Source organism: Photinus pyralis, unplaced genomic scaffold, assembly GCF_008802855.1.
Source record: "Photinus pyralis isolate 1611_PpyrPB1 unplaced genomic scaffold, Ppyr1.3 Ppyr1.4_LG1, whole genome shotgun sequence".
NCBI classification, from domain to species: domain Eukaryota; kingdom Metazoa; phylum Arthropoda; class Insecta; order Coleoptera; family Lampyridae; genus Photinus; species Photinus pyralis.
In genome coordinates this window covers 57,107,016-57,132,602 of record NW_022170249.1, presented here as the reverse complement: position 1 = coordinate 57,132,602, position 25,587 = coordinate 57,107,016, and the positions used below count along the sequence as shown (strand labels likewise).

Below are 25,587 nucleotides of genomic sequence, written 5' to 3'. Positions count from 1 at the left end.
TATAGTAGGTATTTTGTCTGTATTGTCTGGTTTAGATACCACGGTTACCTTTAAGCCGGCTACACATGATCCGGCAGGCCTGTCAGTTCGAACTGAACAGTCCGCCTGAAGGCCGGTCGCCTGATGGACTGGCCACCTTCCACACGTTCAGGCGAATATGAAATATCAGTCTCAATCATCATGGCCTCTACTGACGACGACGCGTTAGCACACCTCGGCTTAGTAGTTGCTTTGGGTAAAAAGAAATCCAAAAAAAAACGTACGGTATGGTGTAAAGATTGGTTGAAAAAAAGGAGCGTTTTTTCTCATGTGAATTTGCTGAATGACCTGAAGTTAGCTCCCAAGGATTGGCACAATTATCTACGCATGGATGAAGATACGTCTCTGCAACTTTTATCATTGGTAGCACCTTTGATAAAAAGAAAAGACACTGTAATGAGAGAAGCAATCCCAGCACACGAAAGGCTGACGGCAACTTTGAGGTTTCTAGCTACTGGAAAAACCTATGAGGACCTCAAGTTTTCCACTATTATATCACCTCAAGCTCTGAGTTACATTATTCCTGAAACTTGTGAAGCAATATGGGAAGTTCTACACAAGGATTTTATGAAGGTAAGAACAATTTTTTTTAATATTAAACATACATATAAACAAAAACATTATAAATTTCTTGAACATTAAGCATATAAACAAAAACATTATATTTCGTAAATATTAAATATATAAACAAAAACATTATATTTCTTCCATAGAAAATACAAAAACAAGTTCAGTTATCAGTTGTTATCAGCATAAGTGAATGAAGCTAAAAGAGAACTAGCAGTCTGGTACTGGCGAGATGATGCCGACGGTTCCATTTCTTGAACACTTTCTGACTGGGAAAAAAACATGTTATTCTGGGAGTGGTGTTCAATTGAAGCTTCGGAGTTCTGGAGTAGCAACTGCTGCGATGGTGGTGTTGGTGATATTGCGGATAATTGAGAACTTGGGCGGCTAGGATTGGAACTAGATGAATGATTCGAATAATATTCATTTGACGAAGGGGAGTTTAGTAGTAGCAACTGCTGCGGTGGTGCTGGTGTTGCGGAGAGGTGAAAGCTTGGCCGGCTAGAATAGGTACTGGACGAATGATAACGGTTAGACAAAGGTGGCTGATAAGCCAGTTTATGATGTGGTGTTAATGTTCCACCCTCAGCTTCAAAAAGTACGTCATTAATAAATTTCTCTGCAAGGCGTCTCTGATCGTTGGTTAAATCTCTGAGTTTCATAGCAACGTTTTTACCAAAAATGTCAAACCGGTCATCCGCTGTGCGTGGCCGTTTGAAGTGGTTGTTGACGGTTGCTAGTACTTCTTTTGTTAACTGTGTTTGGTCATCTGCTTTTTGAGATTTTGGTGTCGGTCTATGGCGAAACTGCGAACCTGAAGCCACACTTGAAGTTTTTTCAGTAGAATCTTGGGTTTCAGGTTCAATTTGAGAGCTGTGTGCATTTGTGTTTAAAGTTTCGGCCTGTGATTTATCCTGTAACAAAAGATTTTTTGAACAGTTTGGTTAGTTTTTTTTTGTGTGTGGAAATATCTATGGTTTTTATAACTGTATTACTTAATCGTATTTCATAAATTGAAAGCATGAAAAAAAAATGAAAAAAATACACAATTTATCGCCAGACATTCTTCATGCATATTTTTATCATGCATAATGCATAATATTGTCTTTTTTTCAGTTTCCACGACTAGAACAAGACTGGAGAAACATTTCTCAGAGATTTCAGGAACTCTGGAACTTTCCCCATTGCCTTGGGGCCATTGACGGCAAGCATGTGAGCATCATCCCCCCATCTGGAAGCGGATCGTACTATTATAATTATAAAGGTTTTAATAGCATGGTGCTATTAGCCTTAGTTGATGCAAACTATCGTATTTTAATGTGCGATTTCGGAACAAATGGCAGGGTGTCTGATGGTGGTGTATTACAAAATACCAAATTTTTTGAAAAACTACAAAATAATCTCCTGAATATTCCTGGAGAAGAAACTATCCGGAATACCGACAGAAGCCTACCATATGTATTCATAGGAGATGATGCATTTCCATTGAGGGTAGACCTAATGAAACCTTTTCGACAGGCAGCCTTGACTTCTAGGGAGAAAAAAATTTACAACTACCGTTTATCACGAGCTAGACGTATTGTGGAAAATGTATTCGGAATATTGGCTGCCAGATTTCGGATATTTCACACTTGCATTAATTTAGAACCGCGAAATATTGAATCCGTTGTAATGGCATGCTGCATGTTACATAACTTTTTGATAGTTAAGTCATCAACAACATATATTCCTCCAGAGTGCTTAGACTATGATGATACGGAAGAAGGTGTGACATATTTTGGATTGAATTCACAAGGTTCTAATATGGCTAGCTTGCAACGAAGACCATTTGGAAATACAACGAATGCAGCAAAAGAAGTTAGGGAGGCCTTTATGAGTTATTTTACGAATGAGGGTAGAGTTTCTTGGCAAGATAGATTCATCCAATAAAAACTTACCTACTAATAATACTATTTTATAGGGTGGTCCAAATTGGTCGCTCTCTTATGGGAACACCCCTGTTTGCCCCTCAGGCACTGTGGTACATTTGTTCCTATCTCTTCAAATAAAGAGTGTTCCCATAAAAGAGCGTCCAATTTAAACCACCCTAGAAATATACACAAAAAAATGTGTGTTTATTCAATAAATAAACAAACAAAACTACTGAATGTTTCTGTCACTTACCTCATTTTCGCTTTCTTCGTCATCCGAGATATTGCTTCGAGAGTTTCGAGAGACTTCTTGGTCTTCCACAAAGTTCAACAAATCATAATACCAAAGTTTGGGATGGTAAACTTCATCGGCCCCTGATCCCGTCCTCATTGAATCCTTCACTTTTTTTGCTTCTTTTCGAAAACTACTCCTCAAATTATTAATTTTTTTTAAAACAGTAGACTTCGTACAAGAAGGATCAATTTCCTTCAATTTTTCTATTAATTTTAAATACGCCGCTTCTTTCTTGCCACGGTCGTGATAGTCTTTCGATTTTACTTGCCATAGATACGACTCATTGCGATAAATCGCGATAAATTCTTCTAAACACGTGTTTTCTCTTGCTCGCGACATGATAACGACTTCTGTACTACTGAACTGTTTCACTTGACAGCCTGACGTCTCAACAGGCGGCCGTGCCATACACACGTTCAGGCTTGTCTTTGAGTACGTCAGGCCGGACGGATAAACGAACATATATTTGATCTTTCTCCGGCCGCCCGAACAGTCTTAACTGACAAGTTGACCGGAATATATATGTCGCAGCCGTTTAATGAAATTGGACATTTCATGAAAAGTCTAGACACTTCATGAAATGCAGCCAGATAGTGAAATAAAATGATATTTCACCAAGTGACTAATTATTTTAGACAGTTCATGAAACGCAACTTCCTTTCTGCCTCATGCTGAAACAAACTCCAACCCAAACAGTATGAGTCATTTCCTTTTATTTTACATCGGCAGTTCTTAGATAGCGGTCGTTGTGCGAACAGTCTTTAAATACTTTTACATCTGACATACCTTGTGAAAATGTCACAGAAGAACGATTCAAATGTTAGTGTGCGCAAGAACTTATTTTATGAAAAGGTGTTAAATTATTACAATGATAAACCAAATAAAAAACCGTTCACAAAAGATATCATTAAGTCAATGATTAACGAAATCCAAATAGCTAAAAGTAAAACGTAAGTACAGTAACATGCTATTACCTACTCTATCTTAATGTTGTTTTTTTATAGCGGACGAAAAGAAAGGAGAGAATACTTTTTATTAAGCACGTACGATGTAATGACTGTGGGAAATAACTCATATCTAATTAAGCAACATGGCGCGGAAGATAAAATAGAATATGTGGTTGCATATGAGGAGCTATATGAAAAACTGGACGATGTTCATACCAACAAAACTGGTCATGGGGGACGAATTAAAATGGAAGCTGCTTTACGTATGAAATACAGTATTCCTCGTCCAGCAATTGAATTATTTATCTCATGCTGTGAACCATGCAATGAAAAAAAGCAAGGAAGGAAAAAAATAGTTGTGCGGCCAATCGTTTCGAAAGACTTTAATGAACGGGGCCAGGTAGACTTAATTGATTTCCAGTCAATGCCTGATAGTAAATTCAAATGGATTATGAACTATCAGGACCATTCCACAAAATTCATCTTTCTGCGAGCATTAGAATCTAAGAGAGCCGAAGAAGTTGCTAAAGAACTCTTAAGTATTTTTCTGTTAATCGGGGCCCCGAAGATCCTTCAGAGCGATAATGGTCGCGAATTTGTTAACCGCATAATCACCGACTTGAAAACAATGTGGCCAGAGTGTCTACTGGTACATGGGCGCCCAAGACATCCACAAAGCCAAGGGAGCATTGAAAGGGCCAATAAAGATGTAGAAGATATAATACGCGCTTGGATGCACGACAATAATTCTAAGAAATGGTCCATTGGTTTACAGTTTGTTCAATGGCAAAAAAATAGTTCTTTCCATAGAACCATTGGACGTTCACCATACAAGGCTCTGTTAGGAAGTGACCCAAAACTTGGCCTTACTTCTAGTAACATTCCATTGTCATTGGCAAAGACTATAGAAACCGAAGAAGAATTGCAAGAGATTTTGAATGATCGACCGGCAGAAGCAGAGGAACTACTTAATTGTGAAAATGTGGACAATGATGGCGAAAATGAGGAAAATGATATTGAAAATAACGAAAATTACACTGACAATATCGAGACGGATGTTCTTAGTGCGTGCGTAACGGACACCGTTGTTCATCATAATCCGAGTTGTCAACTCGATAGGTGTTGTATTTGTGAAGAAGAACTAAATTCAGAAAATAAAGTGCGGTGTGACAAATGTCAACAGAATGTTCATCCCAATTGCATATCAGCTTCTTGTAGCAAAGAAGACGCTGATACACAATTATGTCAGTTATGTTTTACTTCAAGTAACATTCTTAGAGAAAGACAAACTACTAGAACTAAAACTGAAGAAGCTGCAAAAAAAATGCTCAACAGTTCCACGAAAAAGTTACCTAAACTAAAGAAAGGCGATTGTGTGTTGTTAAGCACACCCAAGGTAGATCGAGGACCTGGAGATCCGCTAAACTTAATATGCATCATCATGGACCAAAAAAACGGCGTTAATCAATTAGCTTGTCAGCATGGAATGTTAAAGGGTTGGTTTGGACCAGAATGTTTATCACTAGCAGGTGCAGCGTTCCTTTCCATACATGCTATTAACACAACTAGATACTTGTCAATCAGAGAAGCTGTAATGATGACAAGCGGCGGTCAAGGATTTGTTAAATGCATGTGCAAACCAGGAAGAAAACAATGCAACAGCGCAAGGTGTATTTGCATGAAAAATAAATCGATGTGTACTTCTAGGTGCCACCAAAGTTTGCCATGTTCAAACAAATAAAGATTTACATTTTTGATAACTGATGTGTTCTTTCACAATTATTTGTACATTATATGTAATCGACATTTCAGCATGAGGCAGAAAAGAAGTTGCGTTTCATGAAGTGACTAAAATAATTAGTCACTTGGTGAAATATCATTTTATTTCACTATCTGGCTGCATTTCATGAAGTGTCTAGACTTTTCATGAAATGTCCAATTTCATTAAACGGCTGCGACATATACACGCTCAGGCGACCGGACTCCAGGCGGACTGTTCAGTTCGAACTGACAGGTCTGCCGGATCGTGTGTAGCCGGCTTTATGCTCCTTTCACACATGGATTTGGACATACGTTAAAAAGTCATACGTTCCGCATTCTTTTACTATGCTGAGAGAACGAATGAGACCACACAACGTTCACGGCACAGTACCATTGTCGTACCATGCGACTGCTGTCCCGATCCACTGCAGTGGGCAGTTGCTGTGCAGCGTCCGTGCGAACCCGAAGTATCGGTTACGTTTTCAATATTGACAAGTCATATTTCCATAGTGTCTGAACCAGACTGAAACATGGTCACTAGTTGAAATAAAAATGGCCGTAAGTAGGGTCGGTTAAACCGAGTTTAGCTTAAATCCATGGCAACAATCGCCTTAACAATTTTGCAATGGATACGTTTAAACTAAACTTTGCTTAAGTTTGATTGTGCATATGGCCATAACACAGTTTTGTATAAATATTCAATATATCATAATCGAAAGTTTCTACTGAAATCCAAATTTTCAACGACACCGCTTTCAAAATGTCAAATGTTGTTGTCATGACATGATGCTTATGTTAGTCTTAAAATTGTAGATGATATTTTGAAAGCAAAAAAGAAAGCAAAAGAAGCTCAAGTATCATCAAACCTCGAAAGTGAAGAAGAGCTCAATCGCAGAGGCAACAAGAAACGAAAATCGAAGGCCACCAAAAAACTTTGTCAATCATCTGATGATGAAGACAGTAATGATTTCGAGCTTTCCAGGCCCCCACCTGTAAAAAGACCAAGCTGTTCTTCTGAAGTACACTCACAAATTGGTATGTATTATGTTTGTCCCTTACATTTTCATCTCTTCCAGTGTTTCTTTCAGGCACTTCTGCCCCCCCGGAGGAAGATTACCGCACCCCCGGGGAAAGCTTAACAGTCAACAGCGAAATTCAAGTTAAATCAAGCAATGCATTGTATTACTGTCATATTTTATAAAATGAACACTTTTGAAGCGCTCGCAAAGTCTAGTTAACAGCTGAGTATACTGATATGGTAACATCTACCGTCGTACCGGCTACCGCCCGTCTAACCTTACTACGTACCTTCACTAGTTTGCTTGTTTTCTGCGGGTATCTATAGTGCTAGTGCTAAAACTGCTAAGTGACAAGTGCTGCTGCTACTAAAAAACTAAAATAAGTTTGTGTGTGTGTGAATTCGCGAGCATCAAGATTCAAGAGACTTATTCTTTCCTCTTCACGGCTGACGGCATTAGAATTATAAAAACTGTTGGAGTAAGTGAAGTAAACTTGCGATATTTTTCACTTTGTAGGTTTCCTAGTTCTCGCTTCCAATTTCCAACCAAGTTCCATTCCACTCCATAAATACAATGTTGGATTGATCGAATTTTGTGGCAACTTGGCAAGAATGTTGGGATTTGCAATTTTGTTATGAATAGCGCACTGTTACCTAATAGGCACAGGCACGATAAGGCGATGCAATTTAACACTTGGAGGTACCTTTGATAAGCCAGCTATCAAGTTTATGTATCATATTTTCATACTGGTGATTGTTTTATTTATTTCGCAGCATTCAGCATTGTTGTGCACTTTTTCGAATGCAAGTTAAATTATTGATTAATTGTATATCAAAAATGTGCCAAGCGAAGTCATACATAATGGCCGATTGCATACTTACTTAAAAAAAATAGCGAAAAGTATGCGTGGATAACTGGTCTTTAAACCACTTTCTCTATTTCGAGCACTCTGGCTCAAAAAATCGTGCATGGTTTAAAGACATTCATATCCACTTATACTTTAGTATACTGGTTTTTTTTAAATTTTCAGTGGTCCTTCATTGTGGTGGTTGACTGACCAAATCAAAATGAAGAGAACGATAACTTCCTATTTTAAAGTCGCAACGGCAGCGGTACAGGATACAACAGGACTACCAGGACCCAGTAAAAATCCGAGACTGGATGAAAGTGGAGGAAAACAGCCAGCAGGAGCTGTGTCTACAGTCCCATTTCAGTCAGTCCAACCTAGTACTAGTAAAACGGAGTCCGAAAACGTTGAAAACATCAACGATGCGGTATCCTCATCTAGTTTGTATCCTCGCCCTAGGAAACTGTCGGAGAAAGAAAAGCGATACTATAATAAACAATGGGAGCAGAAATATAATTGGCTTGCATATAGTGAAGAAAATGGAGGAGCATTTTGTAATCTATGTCAAAATTTTATGAAAAATGATGCAAAGGTTCTACAAAAGACAGGCGGCGTCTTCATAACGGTTCCCTTCACATCATTCAAAAAAGCCTTGGGGAAAAAGGGGAAATTGGAGAAGCATGAACATTCTTCAGCTCATACAGTAAGTGTACAAATGGAAAATCTCAGGAGACAGGCAATGAAAAAACCAATCCACGCTCAAATCATTCAACAGAGTGAAAGTGAAAGGGACTTAAACAGGAAAAGCTTAAAGACACTTTTGCGAGGTGTGTATTTTTTGGTAAAAGAAGAAGTAGCCCACACCACTAAATATGAAAGTTTGATTGAGAGTATTCTTGACAAAGTGAATGATGATTTTAGAACATGGAGAAAAGCTCAGAGTTCAAGGTCAAATTATAGCAGCAAGGACACTGCGTGTGAACTACTGGAGTGTATGGGCGAAGTCTTGAGGAATGATTTAAAGAAATCATTGCAACACAAAAAGTTTTCTATTTTGGCGGATGAAAGTACTTCTTTGAGAAATGAAATGGAGCTGACTATAATGTTTAGAGTTGTGGAAGATAAAGTCCCTGTGGAAAAATTTCTGACAATAGTCAAAATTCCTAATGGTTTAGCAGAAACCATTGCAGATGCTATCGGTAAGGAGATTACCACACTTTTTCTTTTCAGTTCTATGGATTCACAAAAGCTTTTGGCTTTTCCTGTGGCCTCGATATGCCAACGGCTTTTTTCATGCCCTCGAGCATCTTCATGAAAATGTTTGTAGTCATGGTGAGCCCTTGTTACAAAGTTACCAAAAGTCCCTCTTTTCAAAACTGGCTTGAAAAGAGTGCAAAACTTGCAAAGACCTCCCTTGAGCTTAGGTGAATATAATAACCAGGAGTACTTTTCAAACCAACTTTTCTGGAAAGGCCGTTTTAGTTTTCTTCCATCATCAACGTCTTTTTTAAAATCATGAGATGAGTTTTGAGCACGTGGGTTTGTAATGAGCTGGTACTTTACATCTTCTGGAACTGAAGAGTCCATGAACTCACCTACATCAAAGCTGTGATTTACAACCAATGGCTGCCGCCCATTCAAATCAAATTGGTCAGCAGCTGAACGTGAAATCACTGGGTCGATGTCATTTTCATCTAATTCGGTGACATTGTGAGCAAGATTTAATAACGGAATTTCAACACCAGCTAAGGAAGGTGATGGTAATGACGATCTTGAATCATGTACAGCTCGGAGATCAATTGAGATGTCAATAGCCGGTGTAGATGGTGATTCGGACGATCTTGAACTATGAAGAGCTTGGAGATCCTGATCACCTAGACCTGATGAGTCAACCGCTGGTGTAGATGGGGATTCGGACGGTGTTAAACGCTGAACTTTGGCCGGTGTCGGATCTTGAGAATTTGGTGACTCCTGGCGGCCTCTACTTCTCCGACCAAAGAAATTTCTTATATCCATATCTGAAATTAATACGAGTAAATCAGAACCACGAGTCCAGTCCAGAGTCTTGCCACACCCTTGATCCTAATTATAATTTAAATACAAATTGAAAAAATTATGAAAACAAGGCTGACAAGGCATAAATGTTTAAGTAATAAAGAGCAAGAAGGAAAGCGACACCAAGAATCATAAAAATAAAACATGGTGTACCATACCATTTAACAATCTCGGCAAACCGCGGCAATTTTTTATTTTGTAAGTACAACGAAATCGTCAAAATCAATGCCTATTTTTATTTATAATATAAATAACTCAATACTCACCTAATAAAAACCAGTATTCATAACGTAAATAAGTTCGTGTTCGGTATCTTCTTTCTCAAAACAAAGCAACAAACGCCAAAACCAAACTACACCTCTGCACTGCTGCACTGCACTAATGAGTGTCACAGTCACGTCACTCCGCTCGAGGAGGAGGGAGAAAAAAACAACGAAGATGATTTATGAAGGGTGGGGGTACACGCATGGGAACAACCTGCTTCTCCCTTCTAGCGTTTGTTATTGTACCTTCTCCCATTTATCATGGTATTTAATTTGCCCTGACTTTCGGCAGGAGGCCCCTAGAGAGTTTGGATCGTGGCGTCTAGCGTCCGCTCATCGCACACATGACACAGGACAGAGACACACGCACACTCACCCGCCTGCCGCCTCGCATTCCAGATGGAGTATACTAACTGTATAACAACATTTTTTCTTTATTGAGAAGCAGCATAATTTTTATTCTGGAAGCCAGGGGGGGGGCCGTGCCCCCCTCCCCCCCCTGCCCCCGAGTATGGGCGCCCTTGGTGTTAGCCGATTTTGACGGTTGAGGAATCAGAGATACAATTTCAATCGCTATATGTTGCGTTACATCGACATTTGAAGTTTTGCTGGTTGACGGTTTTTCATGATCGGTTTGGTTGTCGACACTATCATCACAGATAAACGGAGCTTTACAGATAGCTCGTGCAATGTTAATATGAAGATTTTAGAGAGTTGCCTATAGTGCGCTTATCTTTAACTACAAGTAGCCTATTCTACTAAAGTAAAAAAAACACTCTTTTGTTTGATCAAATCTACTCTTAGGGCCGGTATATAAACGTCAGTTGACTGGAGATTGAGTTGAAACTGAGATTAATGCGATTTTTGTGTTTTATAAAGGTCGCGCGAGCTTCCAACGACGGTAGGGCCCTTGTCGCATCCACAAATAAAGCGCCTCGTCGCGGCAATCCCATAAATAAACCACCTTTTATTGATTTAAAAAAACAAAATTCGCGTCAATCTCAGGTTGAACTCAATCTCCAGTCAACTGACGTTTATAATACCGGCCCTTAATGGCATAAATCCAAAGGAATTTTGTTTGCCTAAAAATCCCATGTGTACAAATTACTAACCTACATATTGAACGATCGCGCGTTCTTTTTAAACTTACCATATCATATCATAATTGCGATTCACAAATAAAGAATTATTTCGAGAAAATAGAAATTTTATTTAAGTAGGTATTATTACATTTTAGCAGTTAAAATCTAAAGTATTTGGCACAATAACTTAAAATAAAGATTCGCAGTGAGAAGAGAAATAAATATAAACTAATTATATATTAAAATGAAAAATAGAATAGGTACATAATTATTTACCTGTAAAAATGTAATGGCAATTATGACGCAATACAAATCAAGACCTGCGCTAAAAATCAAACGTGTTTTTATTGATTTTACAAAATTTGAACAATGTCGTATTAAAAGTTAAAAATTATTTATTTTGTAAAATTTTTAATTTCGGATTGGCAGTTGCCTTAGAAGATTGTGTTTCATTTGACCACTTACACTCTTTATACAGTTTTGTATTTAACAAAAGATCCAGAAAATACGTCTGATGAACGTCATTATTACAAATGTTTTCTAAATTTATTTTTGTAAGTATATTTTTCATCATTTTCTCCTTAATATTATTAATTGATTTATCTTTATCAAAAATTTTGTGAAAGCAACGTAATGCTTTTTTCACCAAGATAATTATATTTTTACTTGGAGTTCGCAAACCCACGGACGAGGGTTGAACATTAGTATATAATTTATTTAAAATAAATAATTCTCTTGTTGAATCTAGAGTACCTCTTTTTGTAACAATTTTAAGTGTACATTCTTCACAACTGAATTTAGAAATTAACTTGCTACAAATGTAACCTGCAAAATAGGTGACAGCACAATCTTCTGCTTCATTTTCTGTATATGACGATGATGAAGTACTGGAAGAAGAATATCTGTCAACTTCAGACGACGTTGTAGGGTTAGCATAATTTATATGAATGTTTTGTCCTTCGTCCTCTGCAGGTAAAGGTGTTATATCGATGAACTCGTCTTCATCTTCTTCACAGTTAGCGGAACCTGGGGGCTTCATCAAATTATTTATAACGTTGATTCTAAAGGTTGTTCTAAACGTCCTTGCTGTAGGGTTTTTGTTGCAACCTCCTCGTGACCGAACAATGGAAAAATAATTTTCCAAAACATCTTGATTTAATCGAGATGTTAAAAGAAATGATTTTGTTTCACGAACGTCTTCGTTTAGCTGTTCTAATGCGTTGATCGACAGGAGTATTCCATCAAAACAAGGTGGCCGTGATGTTTTCCCTTTCCAGTCAATTGTATTAATATTTTGGAAATTTTTTTTTGCTTCCGAAATAACAATTTTTTGCTCGCCCTTTAGCGTTGAGTAAGAGCATTTATATGGATTTTGGTTAAATTGCGATCGACTGTTAAAAATGTCGAATAACTTATCCATCAAGCTAACAAAATTTGAAGTGTTGAGTGCACTAGCGGTTTTTATTTTCCCTAATGTTATATATGTATGTCTTGATTGCTGCAGATACGGTATGGCTAAGAATTTGCAACGCGTATTTACAAGACATTCTCTGAAAAGAGTTAGGATTGATGTGCACATCACTTAGCTTTGTTAATAATCTGCTTAACTTATTTTGTTTTTCTAAATTGTAAACAGTTACGATATCGTCAAACTTCACATTAAATATGGTGTCGTCATCAGGAAATAGATATTGGAAATACCCATTCAACAAATTGTTGCGAACACTTTTGAATAAATGAGGTGGGTCGTAGAAAACAAAAAATTTTATCACTTTCTATGGTAAAAAATGGTTTATCAATTGTTGCTCCCAAACCTTTAATGGCGGAGACATTTGTTGTCCCTTGATCACAAATTACAGCTTTTACTGTAATTCCGCACTTTTTTAAGCTGCTGATAGCGGTAGTAATAATCGAAATTAAGTTCCCTTTGGAAATACCGGTGTGGACAAGAAAATAACCGATCTGTAATTTCCATTTACTGAATAACCCTCTAACCATTAATACAAGAGCCTTTTTAGCCTTTCTATCTTTTCTGCCCAAATAACCAAGATCTTCAAGCCCTTCGATTATATCCAAAGATTTGGAATATTCCAGATCTGTTTTTATTGCCATCTCATCGAAACACAATACAACAATTTTTTCATTTATTCTCACAGATTTAGCTTTTATAGATATTTGTTTTAAAAAATCAACATTGAAACCCGGACAAAAATTTGACTGCCCTATCCATTTCTTCACAGTGCTCAATCCAGGCAAAACAATTTTTTGCCTTCTCATTGCGTTATAACAGGCTGGCGAGGTATAAAATATATATATTGCCAGCTCTTTTTCGTCCTTTGTCCAGGTGGTTTTCCTGTTGCGCATTTGCATTAGTGCTAATGTTTTTGATTTTGCAGATGGATATTTCACATTTTTTAAAGTATCAGCAATGTTCCGATAGATAAATTTTTTTTGATTTTTTTAGTCTTGACAGTTGGAACCGTTTAGTTGCTAGTAACTTACTTTGAACTTGGACGTGACGTGATAATTTTTTAATTTTTTTTGTTTTTGGTGTCTCATCGTTAGAAATTAATTTTCGTTTGCGTGGCTTTGGCGAAGGAAATTCACTAGCATCATGGAGCAACTCCTTTTCTTGTAGAGACACAGAGAAAGACACGTCTACATCAGATTCATCTAAGATTTTTGGTGAATAACGTAAATTTTTTGCCACATATTTGCGTTTTGGAGTTAAAACTTGTAATGATGTAGTACACGCAAAACGAGAGACTGACGTTCGCGCCACCAACAAAACCAACGAAATCTTTCCATACTACTAAAAAATCTTTCCATTTCTCGAGCGTTAGCCGCGACAAGTCGCCCATAAGGACGAGCTATCTGTAAAGCTCCGTTTATCTGTGCTATCATTTTTTCCCGGCAAATTTTGTTGCACATGTCCTTCACTTTCAGGATTTACATTGTCTCTTTCTTTGGTGAGTAGATCCGATGCAGCAAAAATTTCGTCAGGAAAAATGTTTGGGTTAACCGGAAATATTCCAGTTGTCTCGAAACCTTTAACCGCCTTTTCTACAGTTGCTACGCGACCATATGCTTTTGAAAATAACGCTGGTAGATCAGATGGAGTTAGCTTTTGATTGGGATTTGTCCTCATAAATAATTGGCACTCATAGTTGTATGCTGTCTTCAATGGCCCATAGAAAGTAACATCTAATGGTTGAAGCCTGTGCGAACTGTGTGACGGAATCGACAGAAGCGTTACGCCCTTAGACCATATAGTACATACATGTATTGCTAATTGTAACTAAAATATGGTAAAGGACATCGCCTGGGTATGTCCGATCCTTTCCTCGTTTATATTTCACAGCTATGTCATATTTTTGAATTTGAAGAAGCATCCTCTGTAATCGTGCTGGACATTTATTAAGAAGTTTCTTGAAAATATTTATTAATGGTAAATGGTCAGTTTCAACAACATCAAAAATTTCTTTAAACCTTGCATGGAATACCTCCGGTGCTGATTTGATTCCATAAGGAAGACGTATGAATTTGTATCTTCCAAATGGTGTTCCGAAAGTACATAACTTAGAGCTGGCCTCATCCAAAGGAATCTGATAAAACCCTTGGGAAGCATCAAGCGTATTAAAATATTTAGCACTAGCTAATTTTCCTGTAATTTGTTCGAGTGTTGGTATTTTGAAATGCTCTCGTTTAACAGAAACATTTAGATCACGAGGATCCAGACAAATATGTAATTGATTGTTTGGCTTTTTAACTATTACCAGTGCATTGCCCAATCTGAACTACCTTGTACTTTTGCAATAATTTTTGTTTTTTCTAGGTTATCCAAACTCTCTTTTAAAGCATTCATTAGAGGTAAAGCAACTTTTCGGGTACGTTGAATTACAGTTTTCAATTCTCATGATTAATTTTAAGTTTATGCTTGATTCTAATCCTAGAATAGCCTCAGATTTTGAATTTACAATATAGAAATTTAAATTATAAAGTGTGTTGGATTTTTTACATGGGATGCTACAAGTACCAACTACTTTTAATTTTTCACCTGTATCTGTATTTGACTCCATAATTTTACTTCTCGATATACCTAAAGACTGAAATAATTTAAGTGGTAAAACATTTACCATTGCGCCAGTATCAATCTTAATAGTTATTTATGTATCAAGTGTGTAAACAGAAGCTTTAAGACATGAGTGCAAGGAATGACGAAGGCCAATTTTTTAAATATACGAGGCTTAGTCCAACCTGTTTTGAGTACCTATTGAATATCGTTAAGCCTTTTTTGAGAAAACAGCCCCGAAACAAAATTTTTATAAGTCCAGAAGAACGTTTAATGATAACATTGCAGTAAGTATTTAATAAATATATGAGTATATGACTATATAAATATTTTGTGGTAGTTTTCTCTCTCAAGGTTCATCTATGCAGGAGTTAGCTTGGAATTATTATGTTGGAAAGGCAACAGTGCATTCCATAATTAAAGAAACGTGCAAGGTACTGTGGGAACAACTGCAACCCATTTATTTACGGGCTCCTTCAACAGAAGATTTCCAAAAAATGGCAGCTGAATTTTATTTAAAGTGGAACATGCCCAACTGCATCGGTGCTGTTGACGGCAAGCATGTTATGATCCAATGCCCCCAGCATTCTGGGTCACAATTTTTTAGCTACAAAAAATCATTTAGGTGTGAAAAATCTCTTCAAAATGAAAGGCAAATAATGTACTTTAATTTATATTGTAGTATTGTGTTGATGGCCACCTGTAATGCCCATTATCGATTCACTATGGTCGACATTGGTGCAGCAGGGTCAAATCATGATGGGCTGGTCTTTCGACAGTGTGGATTTGGGAGTTCTTTATTAGAAAAACGTCTGCCAATACCCAATCCCAGCAGACTTCCTGGAAGTAACATAGTCCTCCCATACTTTTTGGTTGCGGATCAGGCTTTCCCACTACATGACAACATAATGCGTCCATATCCTGGGGAACATTTACAAGAACAAAAGCGAGTATTTAATTATAGATTATCACGGGCACGGAGATGCATAGAAAATGCATTTGGTATTTTGGCTCAACGATGGAGGGTGTTAAGAAAAACTATTGTAGCTGATGTAGCCAATTGCGAAGAAATTGTGAAGGCCACCATTGTGCTGCACAATTACGTTATTGATTATGAAGAGAAAACCTTTCACAATAAAAAATTTTATGTGCCACATGGTTTCAGTGATTTTGTAGACAGCGAGGGCATTCTCCATGATGGTGAATGGAGGAATAGTAATACTGGTTTAAAACCAATTGGCAGAGTTGGCTCAAACAATTTCAATAGAAGAATTGGTAGTAATAGAGACCAATTAGCTGAATATTTCCAAACGGAAGTAGGAGGTGTGCCATGGCAAATGGAAAAAGTATATGCAGGCAGCTTACCCTCTTCATAAATGTTTGTAGAATAAGTCACGTTTAGTTTTAAGTTTCTATATAAAATAATTCTCATTTCTAATGTTAACATATTTAACCCTTAAATATATACAATAACTTTATAATTATGACTCGTACTTTTCTAAAACCTCCAAAACTTCAATTTTGGCTCTGGCTTTTAATTTCCTATCATTAATATGTTTTAATGAGGCAGCGACTGTTTTGGCAAAATAATCATCTTCGTCTAATTCAGTTTCCGAATGTTGCATGACATTTTGCAATGAAGAAAATGCATTCACAATTGCTGTCTGTACAAGCTCGTTAGGATTTCCCTTTGACTTTGAGCCTTTTGCACGATTTGTAGCAGTAGAGCGGGACTGAGGGCTGTTTGGTGCCGTGTCAATTGACGGTGAACGGTCCCGTTCTTCTGGGTCGCTCCTACTGCAGCTAGGCTGTGGATCAGCACTTATGATTTGAGAGTACGTATCCCACTCTTCCGATGGAAGTTCCAACTCCTGCGTTTGTTGTGTTTCAGTGGAATGGCAGGAAGATGGGGTAATATTTCCCACAGTTATGAAAAAATTACAGTAGAAGTAGAAGTATTCATAACTACTGGCATGTATACTTTCTTCGAATGATAAATGTATCGAGGAATGACAAAGATTCAAATAAACTCCATTTCTTTTCCACCCCACCTGCGTCTCCCGATCTTTGGCTTTGCATCTTTTTCTTCTCTACGTTATACCTATTACGAAGAGTAGTAAAACGTTGTTCTGCATCGCCAGCTGTGTATTAAAAAGAGAACATGTTTCAAAACACTAAAATAGACCTATTAATTTACCTACCTGTTGTGTTTAAAATACTACCAATAGTGGCCCACGCATTTGCCCTGACGGTTCTATTTTTAAAGTCAGCGTGATTTCTGTTATATAGAGAAGTATATTTTTCCACTAGACTAATCAAATGGGCGTCGTCCATATTTTAATTTGGAAAATGGCAAAATGCATTTGATCACAATAAATTACCGCGAAGTCACTAACCTAACCATAAAAGTTACCGTATCCACGTGACAAAACACAAAACAGCTGTGATGGAAAACTCAATACTTAATAGCTTTATTCGATTTAGGGCCGGTTTATTCAAGCTCAAGTAAAGTTCAAAGTAAGTTACTGGTTCAAGTAAGAGAGACATCTGTATATTCACAGCCAAGTAAATTTACAGGGGCGTGTAAATAGCTTACTGGTAAAGTAAACTTATAGGCTACTTCAATGCGCCAGTAAGGTGTTACTTCAGTTATTCTAACCTCACACTTTGTATTGTATGTAAACAATGGACGTTATCGACGATATTTTGTTATTTAACGAAATGGATATTATTAATAACATTGAAAGGCGACCCTATAATACAATTAATAGATTTCGTCACGTCGATAACTTTCACGAGTGGGATGAAACTGATTTTGTAAGACGGTTTAGATTGTCTAAAGCTTCCGTCCTTGTAGTATTAGAGTTAATACAAGGTGATATTCGGGCTCGTACTAACAGGTAAGTGCAAAAGTATACATCTGTGATGATGGTATGTAATTACGTGTTTTTTGTCAGGAACAATCCCATAGCTCCATTGCAGCAGTTGCTTCTTACGCTTCGCTTTTTTGCAAGTGGAAGCTTTTATATAACCGTGTCAGATTTCGGCGGAATACATAAGAGTACTGCGGCACAAATAATAAAGAGAACCGTAACTGCCTTGTGTCAATTACGCCGGGACTATATCTATTTCCCAAGAGATCCAGAAGAGCAACATAATGTCAAAGCAAAATTCTGCAACATTGCAGCATTTCCAAGAGTTCTTGGAGCCCTTGATGGTACCCACATCCGGATTCAATCTGATCACCAGGTATGATCAAAGTTTAAGTACCTAACTACTTACCTACATGTAATAATACATACATAATTTCTTTTCACCAGGTGGGCAACAAGCCGAGACATTTAGAAATAGGAAAGGATATTTCTCCTTAAATGTTATCAGTGATGCAAAGCACTACATACGAAATATTGTCACTCGATGGCCTGGATCAAGCCATGACGCAAATATATTTGATAATTCACTCATTCGAATGCAATTTGAAAATGGGGAAATGGGCAATGGACTGCTATTAGGCGATAGTGCATACCCCCTCAGATCGTATCTAATTACACCTATTAACAATCCCCAAGGTGAAATAGAGACCCTGTTTAATGAATCGTTAATCCGCACGAGAACTGTAGTGGAGAGAACTTTTGGCATTTGGAAGCGGCGTTTCCCTATACTATCCGTAGGAATGAGGTGTCGTGTTGAATTAGCACAAAATATTATTGTCGCCACAGCAGTAATACATAACATTGCACGTCAAGAGAGAGATGCCATTGACGATTTGGAGGATGACCCACTAATAGAGAATGTACTGGCTCCTCCACCTAGGAATGACAATGATAACCACCATCATAGAAGAGAGTTATTAGAATATTTTGAACAGTTGTACAATCATAGAAATTAAAAGTAACTTTATAAAATAACTGAATTTTAATACAAATTTTACAAACATAATTGCTTTTGTAATAATTTTTGTTTCAATTTTAAGATCTCCATTTCTAACTCATGCTTTGCTGTTTCCCTTTCACGCCTTTCTTTCATGAGTTGTAACTCTTCCTGTCGCACTTCTTTTTCCAATTCCACAATTGCCAACTGCAATTTAACCAGCTCCTCTCTACTGTTTGCTAATTTACTGAATTTTTGTTCTAGATTTGCTTTACGGTTTGTTTTTTGTTGCAAAGCTTTGTGAGGTGGTTCTTTCATTTTTTGTGGGGTCCACGATTGCCAACCAGTTGCATTTGTTGCTAGATACAATAAATACTCACTTCAATTAAGGAATTAAAATGAAAGGAAGCACTTACCGACATCACTTGCACTTGCTTCAATTGGAGTTGCTTCTTCATTTGGCATATCTATCTCGATGGGGATATCCAAAACATATGCAACGGGTTCTAAATGAGATGTAGCTCTGGTGATGTTATTACACCCTACAATATACAGTATACAGGTCTTATTTATCCCTTTGTAATTACCACAAATTACTTTCATCTTCACTAAGTTCTGCTGTCGACATTGGTGCATCGATTACAATCGGTTGAGTACATTCGACTGGTTCTGGTGGTGGAATAACAGGAATTTCTAAATCTGCAGCACTTTTGTAAATAATGTAATAGGGTCTTTTTTATTGTTACCTTTATCACAATCATTTTGCGTGTGTAATCCGTCCACTTGCGTACTTATAATAGCTAGCAGCTTCTCTTCGTAGTCAGTATAGGTCACTGTATCGGGAGGGCCTCCACCAGTCCGATATAATCCACACTTCTCTTTACTACGTTTCTGCTGGAGACTTCGTTTTATGCCTTCGTATTTTATTTTTAACATTTTAGTTGATCGAAACGTGGATCCGCTGTTTGCATTAAATGCACTTTCGAGGTTGATCCACGCGTCCTCTTTCTGTTTGCATGTCACAGCATCAGTTTGTTTATTTTCAATAATTTTTTTCCGTTTGCAAACTTCGTCTACTAGTAACCTTGATTCAGCCATTGTAAAATTCGAAGATCGTGCCCGTTTTTTGTTATCACTAGCTGTAAAAACATGTTGTAATAGTAGTGAATATTCCGTAATTGGTAAAACTTACCTGTATATGCATCCATGGTACCGGTACGTAGAATAACTAATACCGAACAAGTAAAAGCGCAAACGGTATATAACCTAACAAAACCACCTTAGAAAGTAACGTAAACGTTGTCACTATCTTTGTTTAATACTAGCATTCGTATGCCGCATCTCTCTCTAAGAATTACAGATCGTTTAAAAACGTTGACGCTCACCTACTGGTGTGCGTGACTATTCGTTTAAAAACATACCAACCTTTTCAGTATCTACTTAACAGCCAGTAGCACATGAATAGACAGAATTGATTTACTTTTCATAAGTAAATTTAACTAACCAGTAGTTACTTAAGATTTGTTGGGTAGCCCCTTAGTTGACTATGCGCGCTATATGTCACTTTCGTCACATTGTGGGTATTCGTTTTAGAACCGCAATTGGACTGTGGCTGCCGTTACGTTATTCGTTTTACATTTTCTGCGTCAACACCGTGTCAAGTTTGTGTTGCCGCACGGAACACATGCTAAGGGAGCATGTTCTAGTTGCGTCAAATGTCAAGAGTTTGTTGTTTTAGGTTACGGTAAAAGAATTTAAGTTTTTTAGCGATCGTTTAATTTCAAAAATTATGGAACAGGTGCGTTTTTATGTTGATGTCGTTGAACGTGATTTTTATTATTTTATTTTTTCAGCCTGGGTACATTTGTTCCGTGTGCAACACAAATGTAGGACTGACCACCTCAGCTGCAAAGCACCATGACTGCATGGAGGGTCATGAAAACATATGGATAGTGGACAATTACATCTACCCATATGATCCTACTTCTCAAAGTGAAGAATTCCATACTGAATTGAGCGACAACTCTAGCGGTAAGTACACTTTGGAACTGTATACTTGGAAATTGTCTATAATAACAAGACCTACTATTTTCAGAATCAAATTTAAATGTAGATAATGAAGGACATTCTTCTGCTACACCACAGCTGTGGCCACTTCAAGCTAAGAAGTTATTAATAGAATTGTACCCTAAGTATCTGAAACGTTTTTCAGATAGAGTAATTATTTCTAAGGAACAAATGTTTGTCAAACTAACAGCTGAATTAAATGAGTATGGATATAAATACACTGCTATGCAAGTAAAGTACAGATGGCGATGCTTCGAAAAGGCTTATAAAAATTTTGCTAAGCATACAAAAAGTACAGGTCGAGGTTATAAGAAATTGGAGTTTTACGATGAGCTGCATGATATCTTTCAGAAGGAACCAAGATTCTACCCAGAAGTACTCACTTCAAGTGTAGCAACAAAAACTTTGCAAAAAGAAAATGCACTTCCTCAAAATGAAAATGTGCTTCCAACAAGGTTAAGTTTTGTCTTCAAACTATAGCCTTTTGTTAAAATATTGTTTTAGTGAGGCGCCACGTGCAAATACAATCACAACCATAACGCAAAACCCACCACAAGGTTTTAATGTTCAAAAGAAAGGTTACAAACCTACATCTATTGTTCTGGAAGGAATACATGCAGAAATGAAACGGAAAAATGATCTAACTGAACAGAAATTAGCCATAGAGAAAAAGAAAAATGAATTGTTAGAACGCAAATTGGAGTTAATGAGTAAATACTTAGCAGAGAAGGAGAAGTCGGAGATTTAAATTGCTCATGTTGTGTTAAGTAATATGTAATATTTAAGTATAATGACTTATATAATGAAATAAATTAAGTACACATTCTTTATATCACACTTGCAATATAATTTCTTTTTGCTGCACCAGATCTTGCTTCAAAAGTCATATTGGTATCTGCAACAGCGACATTTTCATCTTCTATGGCAGTTATATCCAATGGATTATGTTCACAATCAAACAACAATTTATCTTGTATTTGACATAAATTATGTAACACACAACACGATTTAACCAGGGCAACAACTCGTTCAATTTTTCGTAGTTTTACATGGTACAACTGACGAAATCGTTGCTTGAGAATGCCATTTGCATGTTCCACTTTGATTCTTAGTGAGCTATGCACTTTGTTATAGCGTGTTTGCATTCTATTAAGATGGCCATTATCTTTGTAAGGAGTAAGGCAGAAATCCAGGCATGGATAAGCCGAATCTCCTAAAAGATGTCCATCTACAAGAACTGATTATGTAATTTTTTTTATTATTTAATAAAAAATTACCTTGACATAATTCTGATAGTTGTGGATATATAAAACTTGATGAGAAGACACGTGCATCATGCACAGAACCTGGATACCCAATAAAAACATCTATTAATTTGCATTTGTCGTCACATATGATTTGCACCTGTATCGAATGGTAATGCTTCCTGTTGCAATAAGATTCCTGATGTTTTGTAGGCTTGTCGATTTTAATATGTGTCCCATCTATAAATCCTACATTAAAAATTCATTTTAATCCCGACAATCTTTACTTTAGTGATCTCACCAACGACACCTGGAAAACGTGTTCTTCTGAAAACTTCTGAACTGGTCTGCTGTATTTCTTGTTGTGAAGGCCACTTAATGACTTCTGCAGCCATTTCATCAAAAAACGCATTCATACGACTTCATTATTTCAAATAACGTCGATACTGTGATGTTGAACCGATCACCAACATCTACATATGTACAGGAGTGGCCTACATACCACAGAAAGATTTCCAAATGTTTTTTTGGTTCAACTACATCCTTTCCTTTTGCTAAAATGTACATGAATTTTAACTACTTATACATTAAAACCAAATTTACCTACTATGAAAATGTTGTAAGAAAATATGGCTTTCAGTAAAACGTTCTGTCAAACTGTTCATTAGCTCCTTTGAAATTCTAAAATGAGTTTTAAACTCATTATCATTGTAACTCACTACAGTGATTTCACTGTAATTTTTTATAGCGTTTCGCTCTGTCCTTGCTGATGAAACTATTGCACCCACTACTTCATTATCAAAATCGGAAGATGAATCTGTAGTCTCATCTTCATCGCTTTCAAAAAGTAAGCTGCCAAAAATAACATCCTCAGTAAGCGCCATAATTCAGTGCAAGTAATTTTGGAGGTTAAAAAAGACGGTTATGTTAAAAACTTTTCCAACCAGCGCATTCGTTTTTAGTGCCCTAACTTGTTTTGCCCTAAGTACAAAACTTGACTTCAAGGTTACCGACATACGTTGACGTTGACGTTAGTTGGTGCGCCTTGAATTTCAAAAACGAATAAAGCTAATAGTACCTGCGCACTTGCGTGTTCATGTAAATTAAAACTAAGAAGTTAAAAGTTGGTTAACTTTTTAATTTCTTATGTTAATTTAATTTAATGTAAGATTACCATAAACGGTATAATATAAATCTACAGGTTTGAACTTTTCTTAATTTTAAATTAGTTTTAAATTAATGTTAAATGTTTTTGCATAAACCCACCTTAAAGCTTATTTATATTATTTTGCGTTTTATAGGTTAGAAGGTATATTCTATACAAACTACCAGAACACAAGAAAAATGTATTTTAATAAATTGAACATTACTTATTTATTATACAAATTAAAGGTGCCAAAAGAACAATTATAAAAATTGACACCGGAAGTGATCTCATCGCTGATAAACCGGAATAGCTCCCTTCAAGAGGTTATTTGAACGGGTCGCCGGGGTCGAATGCGGGAATATAAAAAAGACGCACTGCTCGTAGTCGGTTTATTGCTTGTCAGAAATCGGGTGTTTTTTGTCGTAATCGGGAATTGTCTTATTTTGGGTAGTATTCTAAATATAAAGTCGAATATCAGTAGGTACATGCCTTAGGTGAACACATCACTTAATTTAAGTACGAGCTTAATTTACAAAGACTATGGACTTACCTAAATATAAAGGTGAACTCCACAAGATCTCTTAATAATACAATTAAGTTCACAATGTTGGATCATGCTCGCCATATTCTAGAATGTACATCAAAATTTGCAAATAGCAAGGACATCAGGAAATGAGAATAAAATGACCCACATGTAGGAACATATTTGAATTTGAAATTTACTGATAAATATTGTTATTATAATACTAGTAGCGCCATCTGTTGAGGTGAAAATACATTAACATTTATCTTAAAACAGATTTCTAATTGATTTGAAATTAAGTTTATTTTTTTTGTTTTGCTATACTGTTTTAGTTGTTGAATATTAACAACGTTACTTTGGTGAGAAGTACTGGCAGTAATAGTGCTCGGCTTAGACGTCAGAATTTTTGCTGTCGTCTCAAGTTCATTAGCAATTGATTCGTCAATATAATTTTCTGCTACGCTTGACGAAACCCATCCACCGTGCCGCTTGATTTCCACAAGATTGGCCCCTCGGTTGGCAAGCAAAGTAGTCGACGATCGCCGAAAACAATGACCAGTGTATAGTTCCGGATTTTCTAGTTTTAGATATGAAGCAATAATTTTAGGTAAATTACCAAATGTGTTAATCCCAACAACCTGATTTATACAACGGCCGTTCTGATATTTTAAAAAGAACCGTTTTTCTGCAGAAGACTTGTTTGCTCTTAAAGCCGAGTATTTTCTGTAATACGCCAAATAGTCAATGTTATCTGCATTTATGACTGTAAATGTTCTAGGTTTGTAAGTTTTAGTATCCTCAATGTTTATGATGAGAGAATTATTGATTTCCGTGATGTTTTCTGATTTCAAGTTATATAACTCTTGACATCGGCAGGCTCCGCAAATTCCAAAGATTAATGCGACCTAAAAGAGTTTATGACTTTTGCATGCTGCCGTCTATTAATAGGTATGAAAGATTTCGACCCACCTTTATCATTAAAAACTGTTCATCAGGAGCTTGACTTAGGAAGTGAATTATTTGTTCGAAACTTAGGATTTTTGAGTTTTTAGGTTGATATCCAACCCTTTTTCGTTTAAGGAAAGCTATTAATTTGGAATATGTTCCTATGTTTATATCATTCTTCGCCAATAAAGTTGCCTTTAACATTGAAAATAATGACCAAAGTGACGGAGCCTTATACGTTTCGGCTTGCTTTGAGAAATATGTAAGGAGCACATTCTCTGAGTACTTGTTTATCCTATTTGAGTTACACCACTTAATAAACTCGTCATAACGTTTTTCATAAATTTTCCGTGATTTCGAAGGCAACAACTCTAGGGTAACTTTTTTTGCAGTTTCAGCAACATCGGGAGGCGTACAGCCCTCGTATTCTACGGCATCTAAATCTTCCATTTCTACGGCAAATTTTATATTGTGTTTAAATTTTGATGTGTACCTATGTATTCATACCTAATAATCTATTAAAAGTACAAAAACTCGTTTAGTATTACAAAAATTAACGTCTAAATTTTATTTTGAATCTTGATTCAAATTTTTGAATTAAAGTGACAGGTAGATAAATATGGCACTACTGCAAACATAACCATGTCAAAGTAACTAAACTAATAATGTGGAATAGCTGGGATCATTCCATGATAAGGTGTCAACCATGGAGTGTGTAAACAAGTTACTATATCGTAATAGATTTGTTTACGCATCGCCAGAAATGCGTAAACCAAGAAGTTTATACGTGACCGTAGAAAAAACTAATTACCTTACGATTAATTTCTAACTCAGTTCTCCACTGACGATTGTCTGTAACGGTGTCCACATTTTGTTGCTCGTCTACGCTGCCTACGTAGATGAAGTTTTTGTTGTTATCCTCTTGTGTAATATT

General features: G+C 36.7%; 6 protein-coding genes across 10 annotated transcripts; 3 read left to right on the top strand and 3 right to left on the bottom strand.

The window, feature by feature from the left end:
• Nucleotides 1-726: 726 nt before the first annotated feature.
• Nucleotides 727-3,273, bottom strand: LOC116163988. Its single transcript, XM_031478116.1, has 2 exons — nt 2,770-3,273; nt 727-1,520 (listed from the first exon to the last, which is right to left on the bottom strand). Exons 1-2 carry the CDS (start codon nt 3,271-3,273, stop codon nt 777-779), a joined length of 1,248 nt encoding a protein of 415 aa, XP_031333976.1. The 3' UTR covers nt 727-776.
• A 245-nt stretch (nt 3,274-3,518) lies between these two features.
• Nucleotides 3,519-5,615, top strand: LOC116160434 (KRAB-A domain-containing protein 2-like). The gene has a single exon (XM_031473627.1). It carries the CDS (start codon nt 3,799-3,801, stop codon nt 5,497-5,499), a length of 1,701 nt encoding a protein of 566 aa, XP_031329487.1. The 5' UTR covers nt 3,519-3,798; the 3' UTR covers nt 5,500-5,615.
• An 11,927-nt stretch (nt 5,616-17,542) lies between these two features.
• On the top strand, nt 17,543-18,746 carry LOC116163978 (putative nuclease HARBI1). Its single transcript, XM_031478108.1, has 3 exons — nt 17,543-17,757; nt 17,815-18,074; nt 18,178-18,746. The coding sequence occupies exons 1-3, from the start codon at nt 17,543-17,545 to the stop codon at nt 18,744-18,746; spliced, it is 1,044 nt and encodes a 347-aa protein (XP_031333968.1).
• Nucleotides 18,743-20,194, bottom strand: LOC116163970. Its single transcript, XM_031478100.1, has 5 exons — nt 19,474-20,194; nt 19,325-19,426; nt 19,144-19,269; nt 18,846-19,086; nt 18,743-18,752 (listed from the first exon to the last, which is right to left on the bottom strand). The coding sequence occupies exons 1-5, from the start codon at nt 19,823-19,825 to the stop codon at nt 18,743-18,745; spliced, it is 831 nt and encodes a 276-aa protein (XP_031333960.1). The 5' UTR covers nt 19,826-20,194.
• Nucleotides 20,195-20,255: 61 nt separating this feature from the next.
• Nucleotides 20,256-21,563, top strand: LOC116160436. 3 transcript variants are annotated; one of them, XR_004143215.1, is made up of 5 exons: nt 20,256-20,525; nt 20,581-20,758; nt 20,823-21,098; nt 21,146-21,249; nt 21,299-21,438. XR_004143215.1 is itself a non-coding variant. In XM_031473630.1 (4 exons), the coding sequence occupies exons 1-4, from the start codon at nt 20,517-20,519 to the stop codon at nt 21,540-21,542; spliced, it is 858 nt and encodes a 285-aa protein (XP_031329490.1). In that variant the 5' UTR covers nt 20,259-20,516; the 3' UTR covers nt 21,543-21,563. The 3 variants fall into 3 exon arrangements, 2 of the variants coding, with proteins under 2 accessions (XP_031329490.1, XP_031329489.1); XM_031473630.1 differs by having other exon boundaries at nt 20,259-20,525; nt 20,823-21,249; nt 21,299-21,563; XM_031473629.1 differs by having other exon boundaries at nt 20,260-20,758; nt 20,823-21,249; nt 21,299-21,563.
• A 28-nt stretch (nt 21,564-21,591) lies between these two features.
• Nucleotides 21,592-23,101, bottom strand: LOC116160437 (putative nuclease HARBI1). Of its 3 annotated transcripts, none has more exons than XM_031473631.1 (4): nt 22,646-23,101; nt 22,340-22,592; nt 22,072-22,287; nt 21,592-22,022 (listed from the first exon to the last, which is right to left on the bottom strand). In XM_031473631.1, exons 2-4 carry the CDS (start codon nt 22,452-22,454, stop codon nt 21,622-21,624), a joined length of 732 nt encoding a protein of 243 aa, XP_031329491.1. In that variant the 5' UTR covers nt 22,455-22,592; nt 22,646-23,101; the 3' UTR covers nt 21,592-21,621. The 3 variants fall into 3 exon arrangements, 2 of the variants coding, with proteins under 2 accessions (XP_031329491.1, XP_031329492.1); XM_031473632.1 differs by having other exon boundaries at nt 22,072-22,278; XR_004143216.1 differs by having other exon boundaries at nt 21,747-22,022; nt 22,072-22,278; nt 22,326-22,592.
• Between the last annotated feature and the right edge of the window lie 2,486 nt (nt 23,102-25,587).